The sequence below is a fragment of the Rhinichthys klamathensis genome, unplaced genomic scaffold (genome assembly GCF_029890125.1).
Source record: "Rhinichthys klamathensis goyatoka isolate OS25496 unplaced genomic scaffold, OSU_Roscu_1.1 h1tg000254l_1, whole genome shotgun sequence".
Taxonomy (NCBI): Eukaryota; Metazoa; Chordata; class Actinopteri; order Cypriniformes; family Leuciscidae; genus Rhinichthys; species Rhinichthys klamathensis.
The window spans coordinates 3,632,080-3,650,160 of record NW_026606776.1 but is presented as its reverse complement, the minus strand read 5'-3'; the positions used below and the strand labels follow the sequence as shown (position 1 = coordinate 3,650,160).

Genomic DNA, 18,081 nt, shown 5'->3' with positions numbered 1-18,081 from the left:
ATGCTTTTGATTATTTATGCTTCTTAATCTATGGTGCTTTTCATTTCAGTGTTTCCTTTACATATGTCTGTCACCACTATTCAATATCTCAGCTGAGAAGTTATAAAGCACTTTATGTGTAAAACATATTTACTAGCAAAAACGAAAAGTAATTTAATTCAAAGCTGTGTAATTAATTAACTGTGTTTTAAAAGTAGCAGAAAAAAGCAGAAGCCACCAAACTATCGGCAGATGTCGTTCAAAATAACTGGATGTAGGTATTATCTCTTGATACCTATTTTGTTTTTCATTTATTTAATTTCTTTGGCTTTGTTTGAATATTATAGTTTTTAAAACAGTTTAACAGTTTAAAACAGTTTAACAGTAAATTCCCTGAACTGTGTAAAAGTTCATAATGATATTCTTGCAGACATTAAGTATTTTGGAAATCAAGTAGAGTAAATGTGGTTATTACACTTTTTCAGCTTTTGCGTTCTTTCAGGCTTCATTTTAGTGTGCAGAGCTGCTGAAATGAAATCCTGAGAGGAACTCACAGGCTGAATTATAGTCATTTGTGTCTTCAGGGCATTGTGCCTACAAAAAGGACAGAAGCTGCTTTTCAGATCACCTGAGCAGCTAAAATTCTCCCTACAGGGCAGAAAGATGGGCAGAGTTTTGGCATTATAACTGAGTGATGTCTGAAATGGAGCAGAAATATCTCAAAATGGTCATGTTGTTGCAGTAACTGAGACTCCACTGGTGAACACTGAAATGTCAGCATGTTTAGGGCCATGGAGAGGTGGGTGATGGGATGCAGCATTTTCCTTGGGCTAATGAGTTTATTTTCCCTTTTACAGTCAATACTCTCCCTCTTTCTTTTGCCATTTCCCTATCTTGTCCAGCTGTAGCCTATCACAATATGCTTCTACTCTGCATTTCTAACACGTTGCCAAGTGTGCCACTTCCCTAATGCTGTATTAATCCTCACAGAATCATTCAGGCACTGTTCCACACGCCCTCTGTTTCTCAATGTGAATGTTATTGTCTGGCATAATTGGTAAATCCCCCCATTGAAGGTTGATGAGAGGTTAAGAGGCTGTCTGGTGATAAATTACGTCGGTCATTAGATAAAGGTTAATAAAGGCAAGTATCTGTGCAGGGAGGTTTTGAAAGCCATGGTTGTCAAGGTTGTGTAGATGTTCCATAACAGTTACTTGATGGGTTCTAGGGGTCTCTGTTTTACATCGTGGTGGAAGATGACACTGGGTGGGGGTGATGGCCATAACTTGAGATTTTTCTGATAAAAAATTATGATTGTGTTTTAAAATGAGATTTAAAAAACAAAACAGGTTTGCTGTGCTTGTTTGTGCAGCACAATTCTACCACAATATTGTGATTATATGTCAATATGCTATAAAATGGTAATAATTATTATTATTTTTTATATATATATATATATATTTATTTCCATTACTTGATTGGTTCACATTCGCTCAAAATAATTTGCTCATTTTAGAGAATAACATTATTTGAAAACATATAAATGTGTGTTAGTGTTTTTTTTCAGTGTATATAGGCACTCTTGCATACTTTCCCCTTAAGAGCATGCTCTCCTTATTCTCACATAGAGGGGTATATGTGAGTGGTTGAGTGTTGCTTTTATATTTTCCAGCTTTATTATAACTGTTTTCTGACAGCTGTGCGAGTGCAACAGCAGCGATATCTGTTGATGAAGACGTTGAATTCTTTCATCTGTGTTCTGTTTATGCATGATTACCCGCTCCTGCTCTCCATAGGGTCTGAGGCTGAGCTCTCATTAATGATTCGTTCGTTCAGATCGGGGAGCAGACCTGCATCTGTGCTAATTAGCGGCTCTAGATCCCTGTTAGAGATGCTATCTGCGCCTGTGCAAACATAAAGCCAAGAGATAAGAACATGAAGAACACTTGAGAGAAAGACAAGTCAAACATCGCTAGAAGTCACTTTCAGTTTCTGAATTTCTTCCCATGCATAGTGGCATGCGTGTGTAGGGATGCAGAATTAATTTAAATAAAACCAACCGAGTTTGCTAAATGGCTGAGTGAAGCATAGCACTGTGTTAATTTACGCACTGGCTCGGTTTCCAGTAAATGCTCTAAACACATCTGCAGCTTTGAGTTTGAGTCATGAGCTTATCACGTGCATTTGGGATGCAACGTGCGCCAAACATCTTCCCAAACTTGTAATGATGCATGCTTTTGTCAACAAAAGAAAAGCTTTAAGGGCTTCCTGTCATTTACCACCAAAATTAAAGCTGGTTTAATTTTGGAAAATTAAGAAATGAAGACATAATTATTAGCAGGGCTTAAAAACTAAAACTAAAATCAATTGGTTCACTCGAAGCAGAATCAATGTTTTAACGCTTCTGTTCATGCGTTCTTTCTGTAATATTATCATTCTGTAAATGGTTTGATTAGAGAAAATATCAGTTAATAATGTTGTTTTTTTGCCTATACTTTATATCAGAGCTTGAATTTAATTCTATACTAAGAGCTTGTGACTAAACCTTGTAACTCCAGTGGATCCTCAAACTGTCGGCACTACCTCATTCAGGAGCTCCACCCGCCTCAATGGGGAATGAAGTCCTGCACACATTTTGGATACTGTCTCTGCTTATTTGCAGTGCAATGGTAAATAAAAAACTGGTTCTTTGAATAAGTACATCGTTTTCTTTTATAGTCATATTGATATATAATCACAAAAAAGTGTGCATTTTAAATTGCATTCACAATTAATTTATTTTTTAAATTGTGCATTGTTGCAACTTTGTTTCAATAAAGAGCAGGGAAATCTTGTTTTCCATGATGTGTCCCCTTTAATGTCTTCTAATGGAAATGAAATGTGTGTAAGTGTTTTTTCTGCCTGGCTTGGTTCCTTTACCCAGGGGCAGAGCAGCCTGCCTTTTGTCTTCACCACTGTAGTTCCTCTGACTGGAGGTGGGACGGCCCGTCACAGTCAACCATCTGTTGACAAAGAGCAGCTTCTGTTTATCTGTCTGTCTTTCGGTCTGCCTGTCTGTCTGCCTATTTGTCGTCTAGAAATACATGTGGCGTAGAGGAGGTCATCCTCTTCAGAATCAGTGTGGCCGATGTCCATGTCTGGGAAACTCAATCTCATTGTCTAGTTTGTGGTTTGGGGTGGATTCACACATTATTCTCTGTTTGTTTGTTGGGCAGGAGTGAGTATGGATGACAAATGAGTCAAAATGTAAACTTTTTTTTTTTTGTGTGTGTTTATTTCAAACACCTATTTCAGTAGAATAATACTTTTGAATTCTGTCTTCCAAGATAAAACTTGTTACCATTTACATGTTTGCTGATTTCTGAATTGTTTTGTGTCTCAATTGTTTTACTTTTACATTTGATTTAATAGCAGGTTAGTTTATTTAATGGTATTGTAACATCCTACCTCATACACTGCGACTATTAGGGCATGTTGTCACAAAAGGTCAACATGTTTTAAATTAATAAAAGGTGGATGTTTCTTCTGGGTCATTTAATGCTTTGGAAGTCATGTGACTTTCTGCTGGAGCTGGTGATTGTGTATTGAGTTTCCTCTCTGAAGCTGAGGGCTTATCGATCCATTTCCCAATTATTAGTAGTTAACTTCATAGAGCTGGTCATAATTCAGTCCGGCCCACACATGGAACAGCACTCTGTGGAGAAGAGCAGGAGGACACATCTGAAATGACATCAGTGCTCATTGTGCTGTGTGTTATTGCATTTACAAACTATAATGTGGGAAAATTCAATAAAGCACAAACCTAGTCTGACTCTTTCATGCTTCATTTGTACATTTTTGTAAGGTTTTAAATATGTTTTAAGTTATAAATGTAAGTGTAAATTAATTGCATTGTTGCCATTTCAAGTTAAATTAAAATATTTTAATGTCAGACAGAATGTAACATGACTGAAGAAAAAATGGTGTAGGATTTACTCAGAAATTGATTGATAGGAAATTTCACAAATAATTACCATGAAAAGGCAAGGAACACATTGAATTAAACATTTTTTTTTTAAGTAGAAAGAAATAATATTTTCCGATAATCTTTGTTTTATTTATTGGGGAAAAAATAAATAAAACTAATTAAACTAACAAAAAAAATGGTATATTATTTTCAATGATCAATTGTTGTTTGAAATCATTGTAAAAGGCATGGCATTTTAACACCATAACCTTGTTGGTACATAACAATTTAGACTTTTTATTGTTTTTTCTTTTTGATTTTTAAAATAATTCATAGTTTTAAAATGGGGAAAATCTGATCAGATCAGGGTTGATACTGTATGAGTCTTTTGAATGTTATATTTTCTATACAAGCTAATGTTTATTTTATTTTTGTCTTTTATATATAGACAATTTTTAAATTAGTTTTCGTCAAGATGTGCATTGGTACAGCCAAGTGAACAGGCCAAAAAGAAACATCTTCATGAAAAATGTTCATGGATCTTCATTTTTACAATACTGTAGATATTTGTTGATATTTTGAAAAATATGGCACAAATTTTGTAGAATGACACAGTTGTTTCTTTGGGGAACACTGTGGCTGTTTCTCCTTATTCTCTTCTCTTATATATGCTACTTTCTAATGTGCTCCGAGGGAATGAGTTTGGCCTTCACTTCAATGCTCTGGAATAATAAAAGGTAAAAAAAAAAAAAATCTGACTCAGGCTGTTTTCTTTCTGAGCTCTGTGTGTGGGCATCTGTGAGGGTTTGTGTCTGAAAAGCCACCCATAGTTCACCCTGAAAGTTGCGACTTTCAATAGTGATTGGCTACATGAAGATTTTGTGTTTTATTGTTCTGTAACTCGCACAAGCACCTGGGACATATAATCTGGGATTGTGCTGATTTGTGTCTGACTGCTTTTGTGTGTGTTTTGCAGGGTTCTCGAGTTTGGTTGAATCATAAAGATCAGCTGGTTCCGTCTACAGTGAACTCCTGTGGAGATGGAACCGTGGTGCTCACCACCGACTACGGGGAGGTAAGACTCAGCAATCTATCCTAAAACACACACACACACATGCAAACACAGTTGACCTTAATGGCTGAATGGGTGTTGTGTGAGTCAGAGATTACTCTGGTTTGGTATTGTGCTCTGAATGTCATCATAACAGAGCTGAGGAGCTGTGTGTGTGTGTGTGTGTGTGTGTGTGTGTGTGCCAACATCACATCTGAGGCTAAATCAATACATTCACCCTCCCATAAACGTTCATGTGAAAGAGACTGTATCATATAACCCTAATGTACTCCACCATTCTACATGAGATTCTGGCCTGTCCTGGTGCAATATGATATATGCAGACAGAGTAATAATCACAGAAATCATGAAAGAGAGAGACAGTCGAAGAGAGAGAATACTGCTTTTAGTGCAGACTGCAGAGTTATACACTAATATATGTTGTCATGGTAACAGGGTGTTCTTTAAAAGGTGATGCAGCTGGAGAAAATTGTACCAGACCTGTTATACAATAAACAACAAACCATATAACTGGACATGCAATAGCATACAATATCACTGAAAAACATGCTGTGTCGTGTTTTTAAATTAGATAAATATTAATTCGTTCTCTATAGATAAGCAAATTGCATTGTTATTTACAAAAAATACCAATTATAGTTTATAAAGTATGTCCAACTTTATCTGCATACATTACATACTGTATATTCATATAGGGCGATATATACTATAGAAAATCTCAACTGCTTGATTGCTTGTATTATCTATTATCGACCCGCTCTAATCTGCTAAAAGGCATGAACCCAGCTAACAGGGAACATTCTCACAACTTTGGCTAATATAATGTTCTGGCAAGGTTTTCTCAAAGTTATGAACATTCTTCTACTAACGTTAATAGAACGTTCATTCAAAGTTATCTGGTCTTTGATAATGTTCTCAAAACGTTGACATAAAAACTTTATTTATAGATGGTTCGTGGGATGTTTTTTTTCTGAAACGTTTTAGTTGGAAGTTCATATTACATTTGACTTGTTTCAGAATGTTCAGATAACATTCAAAAATAGCGTTCCCATAATGTTTGTAAAATAAAATGAAATGTTCCTTTAAAATTCGCATAACCAAGAATCAAAAATAAAAAAAACTTGATGTTTTCATGTAAAACTCACCTCATCAGTTTTAGTTTCTTAGTAGTTTTATGAATGTAATGAAGTCTGTGCACCAACCCTTTAACTTGCATATGTTGGTAGAACTGTAATGTCAGGCTAATAATAACAGCTGTGCTGGCCTGGATTCAGAAACTGCACAGCAGGGAAGGGTTATCTGTATGTACAGATGCATACAAGAAGCCTGTTTGCATTTGTGTTTGTCTACAAACAATTGTTGCATATGTGTGGCACGTGTATGTTCATTCATATGTGTGTGTGTTTGTGGTGGTAGGGGGGAACGTCATATCATATCATATTTCTTTCAGGTAGGACCACGATCCACAATCTCATCGTGTGTGTTTTTTAATGTTGGTCTTCAAGTTTCTGAGCAGTACAGCCAAAGTAATTTCCATATTTACACTAAAAGGTAACAAAACATAAAATAATGACAGACAATTGAGTTGAAATGACCAGTGGTAGAATGTACTGCAGTCCTACATCTGTCATCTAGAATGATTCTTAAATATGACTCTGTTGTTAAATGTTAAGGTCTTTCTGATGGTGATGCACATGCAAACAGGGGGCAGGACTTCCGTTTGACCAACCAATTATAGATGGAGGGAGTGTTGGAAAAAACAGTTATTTTTGCAATTACATTTGGTGATGCTGGTGATACAGAAGATTTAGCTCTAAGGGGACAGTGGAAAGGGAACCAAACTCTATTGGTGACAGAAATTGAGAAATAAACCTAGGGAGAAACCAGGCTCAGTCGTAGGACCAGTTCTAGTAGAACTGGCTGGCTAACCAACAAGGTGTGGTTTAATTCCAGGCTGCATCATTAGTCATACTGTGGATTGATATCATTCAGAATATTGCATCCAGTTCTTTCTGCTGGAGACATCACGCCGGAATGTGGAGGGAGGATGTGTAGCCTATCAGTGTATCTTTTTTTTCCCACCAAATTGACTGAAATGAACATTTAAAAAGGACTGAATCACTACTGCTGATCCCAAGGTGGGTTCCAAAAGGCTACGTTTCCCAATATTTCCTATGTGCTGGTAACCTTGATGATTCATGCCCTGAACACCTGAGTGCTTGTGCTGACAATATTCAGTAGCTTTCTCTGCAGTAGTCCAAACCCTCCTCCATAAATCAATACATAGATCTAGTACTCTGCTGGGTCTCAAGCAGCTTCTCCAGGAAACCCCAACACTTTCTCCCTGGAGGTCTTTCACCCATTGTTTTAGCCCAGAGCTAATCTGAAGGATTCAGTCCAAAAGGGTTGAGAAATTGCATTCCGTTTGCTGGGGATTCGTTTTAAAATGGCAACCCTGTTGGAGAATGCTGCATTTTTTATGTAGATTTAAATGCGTGTTATAGTACAGGGCTGGATGTTTCTGATTTGGTTAATAATTTAGTTAAGCATGGTTGTAACCCCATTCCTGCAGTGCTTCTGACCGAGTTACTGGGACAGAAAGCATGCTATGAATACATGCATGATTGTGTGTATTGTAGTGCTGCCACTAACGACTAATTTTCTAACGACTAATCTTTCGACTAATTTTTCGATTAGTCGACTAATCTAAACGACTAATTTAAAAAAAATCAAGTGTTTATTTCGTTGTGTCCTTTTTGAACTCAACTGAAGGGCCAAAACATAAAATGTCACCTGTTCAAAAACATTATGTATTAACAATCTTAGCATTAAGTATCTGCATTTCCATTAGGCTATACCATATTAGTCAGAGTCCTAATCTAATCCTCTAATAACAAACATGTATGTATTACTTAAATTAGCTCTTTGTTCTGCCTTAAAAAATGTACAGTAAGCTAATAATGATTAATTTATGTACATTTCTGAAAAGCATAACTGATAACATCACTCTGAATAGTAAAGTAGATGCAATGCATTTTCTGTGAAAAGCGCTATACAAATAAATTGGAATTGAATTGAAAGAGTCTGGACTAGCCCACTATGAGTCGCGCTGAAAGCAGGCAGGCACGCAGTTATGTAGCTCGCGTTTACACTTGCGTGCATGGCGGACCCTGCCGCGGTTCGCGTGAATGTGAAAGCAACACGGACTCGGGAGCGCTTGTTCAGGAAGTTAAGTAACCTGCCCATGCGTTTTAGCTGATTATGATGCATTTAGTTAAATAAAACACATGTAAGGGATGATAGTGTTGATGATTTACCTTGGATACGCGAGAGTTGAGTCTGCAGTGTATTCGCGCATTGCGCGTGCAATCAGGGCAACACATTTGGAAATCCACTGTCTCCTCAGAGTCCGTTTGAAAAACACAATATATTGACCCGCGTTCTGTTTTCTATCATGCGCCGTGCACGTTTGCGATGGCATAAGATGCACGCAAACCCAACAGAGTTCGATAGAATTGAGTGTGAAACCAGACCAACGCTGCGGGGGGCGCCGGGAACAATCGCGCTCGCGCTCGGACTCGGACCGCAGCAAACTGTGAAAGCTCCGTCACCTGCCTCCGCAATTTTTCATATCAAAGCAGTGAAGGCGGGCAGTGAAGGAAAATGATAGCAGATAAACCAGCAGGGCGCGCACGGCGCACAGACTGGTGTGTGGAGGTGAATTACAGTGAGCCGTTTGTGACGGGAGACCAAAAATAAATAGCGGTCAATAGTAAAACGACACGTCGACTAAAAAAATTGCCGTCGACTAATTTGCATGGTCGATTACGTCGACTAAGTCGACTAATCGCGGCAGCACTAGTGTATTGTACATGCCGAGTGTGTTTTTACAGCAAGCACAAAATGTTTTCCAAACATTGCATTTTTATTGCAGTTAGGTTCTGTCCCTTTTTAATGTTACGTTAAAAATGTTGCCTAAAAATGCAATGCCTGGACTTACTAAGGGAATTGGGTAAAAGTGTTATCATAACCTTTTTATGACTTATGCTAACAGCCTGTTAGTAACAGGGTCTTCTTTGTCACAGGCCTTTGTCTTTGTGTTTGATTCCGTCATAGTAGATTACATTGTTGGCCTTGTCCTTTTAGGTTGAATTTGAGGTTGTTAAAAAGGTCACCTTATTATGTCGGTGATCATAATGTTGGCTTTGTCCATTCAGGTTGAATGTGAAATTAAGTGAAAGAGTTTGAATTTTATCAGTATATCTGTAAATCTAGTGTGTTTTCCTATATTTCTCTGTATCAGTTGGAAAAAGTGTGTGTGTGTGGGGGGGTGCGTGTGTGTGTGTGTTTGTGTTTTTTTTTGGTATGTGTGTGCGTAGCCTCCGGAACATTGGTCAGTGAGTATCTCCTTCCTACCATTCACGCTGAGGTGAGTCTTCTGCTTCAGTGCGTCAGTGTGTGTGCGCAAGTTCACCTAAAGAATTCACAGTTTTGTTATAGGATTTAAGAACTCTGAGGCACACATACAGACTGTGACCTAAATTTGAGAAGTTAACTATTAGAGTTCACAATCAACTCTGAGCTACAGCGCTCAAAGGCTTCTCACCCACCCCCTCCTGAGATCTCCTTTCTGTGTGTCATCATGTATGTGAGAGGCATTTCTAATTCATTTCACATTGAGGCACAACATATCAGCAGATGTTCACTCTAAGCTCGGTTGATGGGATGAAAATATAAAAAGATTAAATCATGCTTTATTGGAGAAATCAGTTTATTAAAAATTTTAATGAAATTAATTGCATTATATGCTGCTGAATAATTAATAGAATTTCAAAGTTCGAAAGTTTGGGGTCAGTAAGATTTTATTTTGAAAGAAATTAATACATTTATTCAGCAAGGATGGATTCAATTTATCAAATGTGACAGTAAAGACATTATTTATAATGTTATAAAAGATTTCTATTTCAAATAAATACTGTTATTTTGAAGCTCAAAGAATTGTGAAAAAAAAAAACAGTTTTTCCATTATAAGAAATGTTTCTTAAGCAGCAAGGCATATTAGAATACTTTCTGAAGGATCATGTGACACGTGGCTACGTTTACATACAACCAAATAATTAGTAATCGTAATGATGTCTCAATTGCACTGAAGAGCCAACACCTTAATCTATCCGATTGAGCTCGATCCGAATGGAATTTCGATCGGATTGAAAGGGGTGGTTTATTCCTTTTCTAATCCAATCCATGTCAGTCTCCTACACGCATCACGTAGTAAACAGTGCAGCGCTTCTGGGTTTTAAGTCAGAACTCCAGCTCATTATTGGCCGACGCTGTTCACGTGATCAACACGACGCATGCGTGTGATGCTGGCCAATAATGAGCCGGCGTTCTGACATAAGGTGTCCATGTAAACTTGGCCACTGAAGACTGGAGTACTGGCGGCTGAAAATGTAGCTTTGCCATCACATGAATAAATTATATTTTATATTAATATATTAAAATAGAAAACAGTCATTTTAAAATTGTAATAATATTTCACAATTGTCAGGAGTATGCTTTGTGTGACCTAGTTTTCTAGTCTGTGTCATCCTCATTTAGTTCACCTGTTGTTAAAGGGTTAGTTCACCCAAAAATTCTGTCAGTAATTACTCACCCTCATATTGTTCCAACCCCGTAAGACTTTCGTTCATCTTCGGAACACAAATTAAGATATTTTTGATTAAATCTGAGAGATGGATAACTCCTCCATAGGGTTCTTAAGGGATCGAAACTGACCGGTCCAAAAGTTATGAAAGACATCGTTAAAATTAGGGGTGCTCCGATTAGGATTTTTGGGGCCGATCACCGATCGCCGATTACTGGAAGCTGTATCACCCGATACCGATCACCGATTACAGGGTCTATTTGAATACTTCTTTTTATCATGTAGCATTACTTATTAAACTATATTTAACAACAATGTACATTAAGTATTACATTTAAGAGAAGACAATGCATCATCATGAATTGACACCTGTGTATTTATTTGCAAGCAACATGTCCAGTATTAACATAGCAGCTTGGTTATTGGGAGCAGCTTAGGGCTTAGACACACAACTTTCCTGTAGAATACAAAATAAAATAAATAAAAGACAGAACATCTGAGTCTTTAAATTTAGCTTTAGACTACTTTAAACTAAAAACAGCAACAAAAAAGGCTATAGCCAAAATAATGTTTTGAGTCAGTCAGCCATCAGTTTTTCTAATACACTTAAAGGAACACTCCGACTTTTTGGGACTTTAGCCTATTCACCTTAGAAAGTGATTGCAGTACCAGTTTTGGCCACAATCTTACATACGGCTCCTTTAAAATATGTCTGTGTCTCATGTGACTTTGTTTTTTGTACACTCTGTGACTATACAAATCACAACATGTAAATAGGAAAATGTTTGCGCTATTTTGTCACTTATTTGGATTAGTATGCTAGCTGCAACCATTTACATCCAGTCTTTGTGCTAAGCTAGGCTAGCGGTGGGTGCGTCAAACAGACTTATAGCACGCACGGAGATGAAAAAGGTATGTATGGACTTATCTAACTATGGGGGATAAGGTGAATAGGCTAAAGTCCCAAAAAGTCGGAGTGTTCCTTTAAAGGACCACAGCCACAGGTAGTAAAGTGCACAGCAACAAAAAAAAAAACTAAAAAAAAAACTAACAACTTCCATATCTGTATCTATAACTTTGCTTTTTTCAGGGATGCTTAGTCAGATTTTGTGGGCATTTAGAGAGGAAGAGAGAGGTAGAGAAACCTTTTTGTGTGTGTGTGTGTGTGTGTGAAGAACCCTTACAAAATTATTTTAAACAGATTAAGAAAGCCACCACTACTGGTCACATCTATGGTTAGATTGATTTTTTTTTTTAGATCCAGTGAAGTCTGTCCCACCATGTACCTAATATAAATAAATAAAACATCTTCAGTTAACTAGCAGATCATTCATTTAGTTTGCTATTAAATAAGAAATCTAGCGCTAAAATGTGTTTTTGAACTCAAGCTGCGCGCTCGTTGCCGCGGCGATCAGTTGCATGGATACAGTGCTCTGTGCCTCGCGCAGTCTTCACTCGGACGCGCGCTTCAATCGATCGCCGTTGCGGACTCTATTCATTCCGGTGAAATCACAAAATAAAACACAAACGTGTCCTTGGTTGATATAACTGTAACCACTGATGAACATATTCAGTTTTGATGAGAGAAAAAAAATATGTACGAGTGCGGATTAGAACCCGTAACCTCTGACACGCATGGCAAAAGATCTCCCACTAGACCATTGAAGAACTCAAACGTAAATTGCGGATCAATGGATTTATTTACGGGTTGAGCAGAGAGGCAGCACAGTTTGACAAGCGGCCGCGGCATGGTACACACATTGCAGATTGCTAATGAATTGTTTTTTCACACACCTTGTAGAATTGCCAGACCGGTGAAGCCATTTTTACCAGGGCGTAAAAAAATTGTCTCGCGAGTTTTGCGTCATCTGATCGGCTTTTCTAGATCGGCCTTTATAGAGACCGCCGATCACACATTCCAAAGCAATTATCGGCCGATTATGATCGGCGACCGATCAATCGGAGCACCCTTAGTTAAAATAGTCCGAGTGACTACAGTGGCTCAACCTTAAGTTTATCAAGCGACGAGAATACTTTTTGTGCGCAACAAACAAACAAAAATAACGACTTTATTCAACTAATCATTCCTTCTCTGTACGGCCGTGATATTCCACGTAGTGATATTGCGCAATGCTTCTAGGTTGCACGTCACACGTAGGCTCACTATTTGCCGACGCTGGTCATGTGTGTGATGTGATGCGTGACGTACAACCAAGCTTTGCGTAGTTTCACTACGTGAAATTTCACGGCCCACAGAGAAGGAAATGATTAGTTGAATAAAGTCGTTATTTTTGTTTGTTTTTTTGCGCACAAAAAGTATTCTCGTCGCTTGATAAACTTAAGATTGAGCCACCGTCACTCAGACTATTTTAACGATGTCTTTCATAACTTTTGGGCCGGCCAGTTTCGATCCCTTAAGAAGCCTATGGAGGAGTGATCCAGCTCTCAGATTTAATCAAAAATATCTTAATTTGTGTTCCGAAGATGAACGAAAGTCTTACGGGGTTGGAACAACATGAGGGTGAGGAATTACTGACAGAATTTTCATTTTTGGGTGAACTAACCCTTTAATCAGTTAGCTCATTAGTTCCCTCATTAGTTCTGGTATTTATACTCCCTGTTTTGGTTCAATCCTTTGTCATGAGTCATGTATGATTTAACGTGGTTGTGTTCTCCTGTGTTGGAGTGAAAATCCAGCCAGGGTGAACTTTTGAACAGTAGTGTAAATATTTGGCGCAAAAGACCCCAAATTAAAATAATTAAATCACATTACATTATTGTGACAGGATGAAAGCATTGAATAGACATTACAAAAATGGCTTTAGAAATCCATATATTGTTTGTTTTATTTTCATATCACTGAACATTCTGTCCTACAGTCCACAACAATCTAATTGATCAGCAATCTATCTAAGGTAGATTCAGAGGTCATTGACACAAGGCACGTTCTTGTATTCATTCTGTGATGTTGGTCTCTGTGCACATGTAGGCAGATGTTTTTAACCATAATATCACATCTCACTGTTTTTCAGTGTCTTGTGCCATTTGGGCCGTGTTTTTAATTCAAATTTAAAAAGTGCATCTCAAGACCCCCACGTTGTTTCATTCTGCTGCTCTTCTGTTTGTCTATAGGTGTGAATGTAGGTCACTGGTGCTTATAGTTTCTCTCTCTCTAGCTCGTGCTCTTTTTTTTCCAGCTTTCGTCTGAATCATGCAAAGCAGCTTCAAACATCAAACAGATTTGCAGGAATATCCATGTGCTGAGGGGAGAGAGATGGAGCAGCTGTGTGCGTGTGTGAGTGGGTGGGTGGAGAAAATGGAGCATGAAGACCTCCTCATCTCCTCTTTTCAGCATCTAAACTTACAATCGTCACAGACTCTCAACCAAACACACACACACACACACACACACACAAAAACAAACACTCTCTCTCTGTCTATGCCTTTTCCTTTTGGTATCTGTTTTATGTGATGCCACTATATGATCGTTCCGCCATATTTATTACGGAAACTCTCTCATGTTTTTTAATTGCAATTTACAATGGAGTATTTCCCTATATCGTTATCGACACTGATACAGTCCATTTAAGCAGATTGAGTCAGACGTGACCGATCCACTTCAGATACTTACGGTAGTAGTTATACAGTAAGGCTGTTACTGTCAAGCTCCAAAAAGGTCAAAAACCACCATAAAAGTATAATACAAGAAACCAGTAGTAGACTTTTGTGCTTTATTTCAGGTCTTCAGTAGCTTTGTTTGACTTGAGCAGCAGTCCTCAAATGTGATATAAAGATATAAGCTATATGACCAGTCAGACACTAGGCGAACAGAAAAGTATAAATGAAGACTAGCAAATTAAGCATAAACAAGTGATACAAAGATTTGTAACTGTAAAAAGGATGGCTTCTTCTGTTTTGTAAGAATTTGCTGCCCAAAGAGTGCTTTAACCCTTAAGGGTTAAATAAATAATATAATGAGCAGCAATATATATACAGTATATATATATTAAATAAACCATATGATGAATAAATGGCATGTAGATTAGGTCTTTTAAACATAAGAGTGATATGTGAGGAAACTAGTATGTAAATATAATAAATACACAGACATCTTTACAAGCTAGTTCGTATTTGTCACTTGCATACATTAACTTTTATACACTCGGGGCAATAAAAACGTTCATAAACAAAGTGTAGAGAACAATGTATAACCAGACTGCTACTTTCTTTACAGGCATGCACACAACTTTAGCAAAAAATAAATCGCTACAGTCTAGCTTGCGTCCATCCGCTTTCCCGATCGGTCTGAATCAGCTCAGTGGGCGGGATCACTGACCTGCGCGTCTTGCTCGGAGCGCTGATTGGCTCACTGGATGGAATATAATCTAATGAATATAACCCTTATAGTGGCCTTTTTTACAGTAACAAACATATTATGTCTCTAATAACACACTCAAATACACTGAAATGATTATTTATTTCATTCTAAATCAGCTTTGTTTCTATATATTTCTAATGTTTGGTTCTGATCAGGATTCTGGGAGGTCAATGTCATTACCGTCAGTTGTATTGATTAGCAACAACTTGTCTCAGCTCATAAACGTTGACCTTTCCTTCCTTCCTTCAGTCTGTCGACCCCAATTTAACAGCATGTAACCAAGGCAAACATAATTCTCTATGTCTTGCCCTCTAGTGATAGTATATACCGTATTGTTCCGAATATAAGACAGTGTTTTTTTCTTGGAAATACATCTGAAAAATTTGGGGCGTCTTATATTTAGGGTCTGGACTTTCATGTAAATAATACACCCGCAACATTAGGGAGTGCCAAATACGTGTGAAACAAGTGTGCCCCCCAGGACTGATGAATAAGTCATCAAACAATGCATCAAGAAATACGGTGTGTAACAGTGTGTATCCACCGGCGCGGATCAGAGTGAGCGTTTTCAGTTCATTCCTATGGAAGTTTTGCCTCAGGCTCACGTGCGAGCATGAAGCTCAACATCAATAGGAATGAACTGAAAACGCTCACTCCGACACCGCTCGCTTCGCACCAGTGGACACACACCGTAAGAATGATGTGGCGCAATGGATTAGCATTACGCCGCAGAACAAGTCTTTCTCAGCGCTGACATATTTTGTGGGCGGGCCGAACTGGTGGCAGAAAGTGACAGCTCTGTAGTAGCGGTGTCAGGTTTCAGAGGTAAAATCAAATTCAAACCATAAGAATATGGATCATCCAGACGCTTTCTCAGATTATTTTAATGGTTTGCCAGTAGAAGATCGATTGTCTTACATTAACAAGCTAACGCTTAGCAACGGGTTGAGGTTTCCTGACCCGCACTCACTGTCGGGGCAATGGGTGAGAGATCCAGCTAAATGGCCAAAGCTGCAGTGGCCGGACATCTTCTTATACCTGGTAGAAAAACCCAGCGTCTACACTAAAGAAAAACTAAAGGCATACAAGTCTCTTGACGCATACAACTTTGTACTTTGCGGTAATGTCCAGGATATCGAATATCAAGAATTGTCTCATGACTTTTGTGTATTACGGACCGACGTTTTGCCTAGCCAGCGGCCAGGACACAAAACTCAACTATACAAAACGTGGGCTATTATTAACAAATCAAACAACTGCATACTGACGGCGAACTGCAATTGTCTGGCTGGGTACGTATTAACTCCTTTTTATTGTTTAATGTATGTTAGAACAATGTAAATCACTGGAAACTACTGCTGCTACTACCTAGGTGGATGTAAATATTATAATAGTTATAGGGTTAAATATTATTTCATGCTGTAGGCTAATACACACTTTCCCTCTATGAATTGCATATGTGAATACAAACAAATAAGCATTATTAATTTAAGTTTTAAGGTATTATCTAGATCTATTATTAACATCAAATTCATGTTTTAATGTAGGCTAATCATGACAGGTTAGGGTCGTGCTTCACTCCAGTCTGTCCATTAAATAGCTTGCAACCATAAACATCTATATTTAGCTTCAAATGGCGTCTGCGACGACGGTATTCTATAAAAATGTAGGTCATCTTTTTTGGCATTTCTATTCTGACATCCAACAGCACAACAAGACATTTTTGTGGGGAGTTTCGCCAGATTCACTCATAGATGTTTGTTTGTTTCCTCTGTTTTTCTGCCACCTGCTTTTTCTGCCAGCTGCAAGTGACGTAACTGTGACGTTGGCTCGAAATTGGTCTATAGTAACAGCTCATAAATCCATACCTGAAGTAAATGGCACACACACACACACACACATTAGTGGTTGTATTGATTTCTAATCTATCAGACTCTCAGGTCTCTCCTCATGAACTGAGCTGTGCTCTGTGGTTATCATGGCAATGGGTGGCACAAGAGTTAGGTTTCAGCAGGAATGAAATAGAATGCTGAGAAGAAGAGAAAGTAGTCTCTCCCTTTTGTGTTGTCCACTCAAATAAGCAAAGAACCTTTTAGCAAAGTTCATGTAATGTACATGCATATTGAAGTTGAAGTGTGTAATTTCTGTAGCTACAGCATCACAAAAGGGTTTTTATACCAAAAATAATGACTGTTTTATTAGACAGGTTTCACTTCATCTTTTCAACATACAAATGGCTTAATTATAGTTGTCTGCAAGCGCAAGAAGATGCAAAAGAGACAATTTGGCACACGTGCACTGTTTTCTTGCACAAATTATGTCAAAATATCCAAATAAACACAGTCGTTATGTCTTAAGTGAGCGTAAAGTAAATGCATGTGTAACAGTATATTGGATCCGTGCATTAGGTCTTAAAGTGACTGCAGGCTAAATAACCTACTTCTGTCTGTGTCGAAATAAGAAAAAAGATGCGGTCACAATTGTGACCGCATCTTTTTTCTTATTTCTGGAAGCTCTAAAAATGTTGTTATTGACTTTGGGGAAGAAATTCAACTTTTAAATGACAAAATAGATTGTCTTGATTAAAATCTATTAATGTCATGTGACTAGTGTGAAAGGTCACATGACCAGATCAGTTTGATTCCTGCTTGCACATCTAGAAGAAGATGTCTTCCTCAGACTACTACAAAAAGTAGTTTGTAAAACATCTTAATTAACAGATAGAACTATCATATTTTTTACATATATTCTTTAAAGGGTCTACTACTGATATATTTTGAGAATTATACTCCTGCGTATATATTTTGCTCGTAAGACTTGTAAATTTGTTAACGGTCACAATTGTGACCGGTAGTATAACAGTATGAGTATAATAGTGCTTCAATTGAAAACACAGGTATTGGCTGGTATTGGCAGGTATTGGCAATCCTACACTGAACATATGCCACGCCTGTGAGGGGGATGGATGATCTCGGCAAAGGAGAAGTGCTCACTAACACAGATTTAGACAGATTTGTGAACAATATTTGAGAGAAATAGGCCTTTTGTGTACATAGAAAAGG

General features: G+C 37.9%; 1 protein-coding gene across 2 annotated transcripts in view; it reads left to right on the top strand.

Moving 5' to 3' along the window:
* Nucleotides 1-18,081, top strand: part of myo10l1 (myosin X, like 1) — a 71,189-nt gene that overhangs the window by 15,377 nt on the left and 37,731 nt on the right. For both annotated transcript variants that reach the window (XM_056266844.1, XM_056266845.1), the window contains exon 2: nt 4,902-5,000. In XM_056266844.1, the coding sequence (XP_056122819.1) occupies nt 4,902-5,000 (99 nt within the window). The remainder of the gene's footprint in view (nt 1-4,901; nt 5,001-18,081) is intronic.